Source organism: Amphiura filiformis, chromosome 2 (assembly GCF_039555335.1).
Source record: "Amphiura filiformis chromosome 2, Afil_fr2py, whole genome shotgun sequence".
NCBI lineage: Eukaryota > Metazoa > Echinodermata > Ophiuroidea > Amphilepidida > Amphiuridae > Amphiura > Amphiura filiformis.
Genome location: NC_092629.1, coordinates 91,942,918 through 91,948,917, shown reverse-complemented (window position 1 = coordinate 91,948,917; position 6,000 = coordinate 91,942,918). Strand labels below are relative to the sequence as shown.

At 38.5% G+C, this 6,000-nt stretch overlaps 1 protein-coding gene across 1 annotated transcript in view; it reads right to left on the bottom strand.

Moving 5' to 3' along the window:
• Positions 1-5,803: 5,803 nt before the first annotated feature.
• The window catches only part of LOC140172079 (sodium- and chloride-dependent taurine transporter-like), a 38,557-nt gene continuing 38,360 nt past the window's right edge, over positions 5,804-6,000 (bottom strand). The window contains exon 11 of the mRNA XM_072195428.1: positions 5,804-5,955. Within this exon, the coding sequence (XP_072051529.1) occupies positions 5,804-5,955 (152 nt within the window). The remainder of the gene's footprint in view (positions 5,956-6,000) is intronic.

Below are 6,000 nucleotides of genomic sequence, written 5' to 3'. Positions count from 1 at the left end.
ACCGGTCTCGAGACCGAGGCCGGTCTCGAGACCTACAACACTGGTAATACCCTCAGCTCGCACCAAACACGCACCCCCACACCCCAATCCGCATCCACACACCCACCCCACCAACAAAGGTGTGGACTGTTGACACATCCCGACAAACATTGACTTACACGTACTAATAGGCCTATTCCTTTCACAACAGTAAGAAAAATAATGGTTTATAGGTCCAGATGCAAAATATATTTATATGTGATTATGTTGAAGAAAAATTCCAACTTGCGAAGAATATTAATGACTAATGAGGAGTAAATGTCCAATCCAATATTATTGGGCCCCATGAGCCAAAGTTGCCTATGTTTTATTCGTCTTGAAAATGACTATGTTTGTGCTACACTGAAGTTTTTATCACGGCAAATGCCATGTTTAAATGACCAGTAAAAGTGAACTGTATGCATTTATATGTGTTTCAACAATCTTTGCTATTTTTTTTGGACACATCAGGATCAAATGTCAATATTTCGAACGACAGTACAAGCTAACTATAATTTATTTGGCGTGATTGGGGCTCGAGCAAACTGGCATATGAAAATATTGAGAGAGAAAAATCAGGACTCAGCGGGGATTGAACCCCGGTCGCTGGATTACCGGTCCAGAGCTTTACCACTGTACAACCTGAGTTCACAGTCGGTACTCGGGCAATCTCAACTTAGGTCCCCATGATAACTCTCTCATTGTGTCTCAGCGGCCAATTATATATTAAATAATGAAGGAGGAGGTGGCCTATGTGCTTCACCCTAGCAGGGCGTAAGACAATGCGAAACACAAATTAATATATGCGAGGATCGGAAATAAACGATGCAAGCCCGAGAAATTATTATTTAAATGGCGTGATTGGGGCTCGAGCAAACTGGCATATGAAAATATTGAGAGAGAAAAAAAATCAGGACTCAGCGGGGATTGAACCCCGGTCGCTGGATTACCGGTCCAGAGCTTTACCAATTGATTGAACTGATTTTTATCTCTCTCAATATTTTCATATGCCAGTTTGCTCGAGCCCCAATCACGCCATTTAAGTTATAATTTCTCGGGCTTGCATCGTTTATTTCTGATCCTCGCATATATTAATTTGTGATGCGATCAAGCAAAATCAGTCGGAACTCAGAAATATTAAATTTTCAGTTTCTTATAGGCTACTAAATAGCATTTACAAAGCTGCTTTTGCAGAAAAACCCATTGAAATTGCACAACCAGTTCCAAAGATATTAGCAATTAAAGTGTTTCCAAAACAAGAGGAAACAAAAGGAAATATTCGCTTTGTTTGGCTATATCTCAAAATCAATATTGCCGAGTTCCGACTGATTTTGCTTGATCGCGTCACATTTGTGTTTCGCATTGTCTTACGCCCTGCTAGGGTGAAGCATATAGGCCACCTCCTTCTTCATTATAATTTATTTGGATATAAAGGATTTCATGATTTTTTCTTGTAGTCAAACCGTATAGTAGTCACATCTTGGATCCTTGAAACCCACTTGAAACCATTCAGAAAGGCGCATAGTTTTCACCAAGACTTTCTTGCCATGGTTAATAGACAAAACACACTTAGTGTTTTCTTTATATGGCTGAGGAATAGTAGGCTAATATAATCATGCAATTAGTTGTGGTGCAATTCAACATATAGGCCTTTAACACGTACCCTGACCATAATCATGTACTAGTTAAGACAGATGAATCATATTGCACGAAACACATCTTATCTTCTAACGAATTTTATCTTAATTGACCCAATACTACACAACATGACCATGAGGAAACAATCACATCATGATACAGACAACTCGAAGCTACTCGACAACACCCTTAAGTTATTAATAACATTCACTAAAGGGCCTCACAAAAATGTTGTCACAGAGATTATCAGTCTCCTTATCATTCGGTTTATTTCGTGCTGTTTCTGATAGTGGCAAATACAGAGCGGGGATGAGACTAACCTGTATTTTTTGGGTTCATTTTAAACTCATTTATCGCGTATTTGTTCAATAGTGAATCAGAAAAAGTCACGGAGAACCACCATTCGTATGTAGGTTGTTTTGGTGAAATTAAATAGGGAGCGCGCCTGGGGGCGCTGCTCCAAAAACTAGTCAAGATGTCTGTCAATATTCATCTTAAGGTTGAAATTATCACACTTACGTTTCAGGAAGGTAGAGAGAGAGTGGGGTGGGTCCGCCTCTTAACGATAGCTCTTTCGTTTATAGGACGTCTCTAAACTTTTGGTTTGTTTCTCAGCAGAGTCCAATGTTTCCTCCCACACAAGGGGCTTGAAACATTTTTGGTCGAATAAAAAGGATTGACAGTCAAGTGAGTGACGTCATGAAAGGATATATACGGAACAGAAACTGAGTACATAGGAACTAAAATAGGAAAAACACTTGAAACGACCCACCGAAGCCACAAATTTTCGACGTCGCAAATAATTCATCAGAACTTGAAATAGATATTGAAAAATTCTATATATTAAAGCTGAATACCAACGCCAAGTTTTAAAGACTAATCGAGATTTAACAGAATCAAGTTAACGTTTTCAAACACCAAAATTCATTGTAAAATTCCCAATTATCATTTAGAATTAATATAAAGATAAATCAGCGTAATATAGGCTTATAATGTGTCATAGCATGACATCAGTCAATATGAGACATTAAATATTAAATGCGAGGATCCAGAGGATACATGCCTGAGAAAATATATAATAATTAAAGAAATGGAGCTCAGACAAACTGGCATTATAATAAAGGAGAGAAAAAATCAGAACCGTTCGGCTTAATTAATAAAGTAGGTCTACAGTTGTAGCCTTTCTAAAAGGCCCGTTGATTAGGGGCTGTGTAATAATCATGTGTACCCGGGAGTGGTCAATTCTCAAAATGTGACTCCTCGCCACAACTGAGCCCGGATGTCGCCAATCATCATTTTTGAGATATTCAACCAAAATATTCTGCTTGAAATTAGCTTTAAAATGATGTATATCATGTCTATAGTACTTGACATTTAAGTAGTGAAATTCAATAAAACAGTCAATAAATCCTTTCTTTCCTATTGTTTATTGTTAAGTTCGATGGAGCATATCTCAATAGTGGCACTGGCGACATCCGGGCTCAGTTGTGGCGGAGTCACAAATGGTCTGTCAAAACCTTTGCTCCCCCCTTTCGACATGCCAAAACCCTTGCCACCCTTTTTGACGTGCCAAGAAATCTTTGCCCCCCTATAATTGCTCACCTCGGGAGGTACACATGATTTGTTGCACCACCCCTTACTTCCCCACGAAAAACATATCAGTAACAAGCTCAACAAAGTACGTCACGCCAGTCAGCGCGACAGTCGCGTGAGAGTATGAACAAAGACTACAGTTGTTGCGTGCGGTCTATAGATTCGTCAGCATACTCTGATTAACTCCAACCTTAAGTGGAACATTTGAAGTCGTCAGGGTGAGCCATCTCTGCACAAGATAAATGACAATAATGTTGTATTAGTTGAATCTTCAGTTTCGGTAATTTCGGGGACAGAACTGATGTCTCATGTATTTTTGGTATTACCCGAATGTTGAAGTTGTCAATTTTTTTTAAAATTAGAAATACTATTACTATAAGTTGGTGGACATGTATATATGGCTAAATACAGCATGACACTTGGGCTTGGAAATGACCAGGTTTGAAAATAAGCGGTACCAGGTACTAATTGAAATGAGCATGCGTGGCGGTTACATGGCACGTTCTTTTGCTTTGCGCCCGGGCTGGCGGAAATTAGCGCTAATTGAAATGAGAATGCGTGGGGTAACGTGGTTGTCACATTCTTTAGCTTGGCCAGGCTTGGAAATAAACGGGAGCCAGAGGCTATTTAGCTCCCGTAGTCACTTAAATAGTCACTTAAATGTAATCACCAGGGGGTTTATTTTTTTAAAGCCCATGGCTACATCATATATTCAGAAAAGGAAAAACAACATTTTGCTCCACAGGCATGCGCGTATTTTTTTTTTGGGGGGGGCTTTGGGGACGCCAGCCACCTGGGGTCAAGGTTGTGGGCGGCAAAAACAAAGGGGCGGCGGAAGAAGAAGGGGCGGCAAAAACAGGGGCGGCAAAAACGAAGGGGGCGGCAAAACGAAATAGCAAAGAAAAAAGGGCGCCAAAAATTTAAAAAGCATACAAAATTTTGAAAAAAGGTTGCTTTTGGGACGCTAGCGCCTAAAATCCTTTTCTTTTTTTTTTTTTTTTTTTTTGCTCTTCACTTTTCAAACGACCGTGAAAAAATTGGGTCAACCTTTTCGGGCTGTTAAGGAAGGGGCGGCAAAATTGTTTCTTCTTCAGCCCCCGGGGTTGGGGCGGCCACGGTACGCCACTGACAGGATAACATGTTTTTCATCCTCTAAATATGTAATTTGTTATAATTAGATACCTCCTTGAAACTTCCTTTAGCAGATAAGAAAGAGATGACGAAAAACACTGGTAAAGTAACCATTGATGACAATGCCAAAAACCAACCAATACCGTAGCCCCACCATGGATACACATAACCCTGATAGGTTAGACGCTCGTGTTTTACAAAGCTAAAGATGAAAATCACCTGAAAATACACAAAGGCAACAGAAGGGTAAATCGTATATATTTTTGCACCAGTCTTCAGTTCCTGTCGTCTTTGAACCGACACATGCGCACACACGGTTGTTTGATGTGATCATTTGTATTGTTTTAACAATTAATTTTTCATTTCAAATAATTTTCATTTCTAGACCCGGACAATGTCAACAGCTAGAGCCCTATTCTAATACTCATATATATTTCAACTATTTTAAACATAGATTTTCCTTTCTTTATCCCATTTTCATCTTTTTCTGCCTTTTGGGGTATATTTTATTCTTTAAATTATATTTTGTGTGCAAATTGAGGGCGCTATTTACATATAATTATAGGTTTAATTTATCCCAATAATATGAGATATTATTTTCATTTAATGATACTTTGTTTTAGAAAATTCCTATTTGTTAATCAATTTTTGATGTTTTAATGTAATTATACAAGTATCTGCCCCTTGTAAAGATTTAAGGTAAATAGCGCCATCAGTGTTCAACTTTGCTTAAATATTAATACAACTCTTCATGCCATCAAACAACCGTGCACAAACGCAGTGCGTCTGTCGTCGCACATGTGATGCCTGCACTTTCAAGGAAAGAAGTTAGACGCTCGTGATTAACTAAAGGACAAGAGAATGGTAATGATTGGGCGTTGGTCCCACCCAATAGTAAATCGTATAACTAACAAATAAAAAGGTCATTGAAGACAAAAGGTTAACCTTTTTATCATCTAGACCTCTGGGACATGATGTAGAGGTAAAAACCGTTGGGCTATTCCAAGACATCCATGCCATACCTCTGTCCCTTGTGGAAGATTTAAGAACTGTCTTCCACAGAGGGAGTATTAAAGTTTTCAAATAGAATTTGTGAGGGTTAATTATTTGAAACCATACTTCCTCTGATATGGTTTTACCTTCCACAGCTAGAGTATTTCAAATGGAACCCAACCAGGTGGTCTATTTGAAACCCATACTCCTTCTGTGGACGACTGTAACTAAATTATCCACAGGGGAAGTATGGACTTAAAATGGATACCCCATATTCATAGGTTGATATTTATTTATTCACCTTTTACCATAATTTTCAAAATAAAAAAGCCCGACGAAATACGTATAATACATTGCCAAGAAATATCAAACGAAATTATCATGGAGGGAATGGTCGAAAGGCCAATAAGGCCAGCATTGACCATTTATTTTAACAGGGTGCTTGAGAACTCACCGCTATTGAGATTGGTGTAACAACGAACCAGCAAATCTTCAAATATTTTTCTAACACATTCCACAATGTTGAATGCTCTGCATCAATCGTCAACATGCACCTCAAATTATCAAGAAAACGATTACCTCCTGCAATATATATTTATTATTTTATAACAAGTATTATTTTTCAGG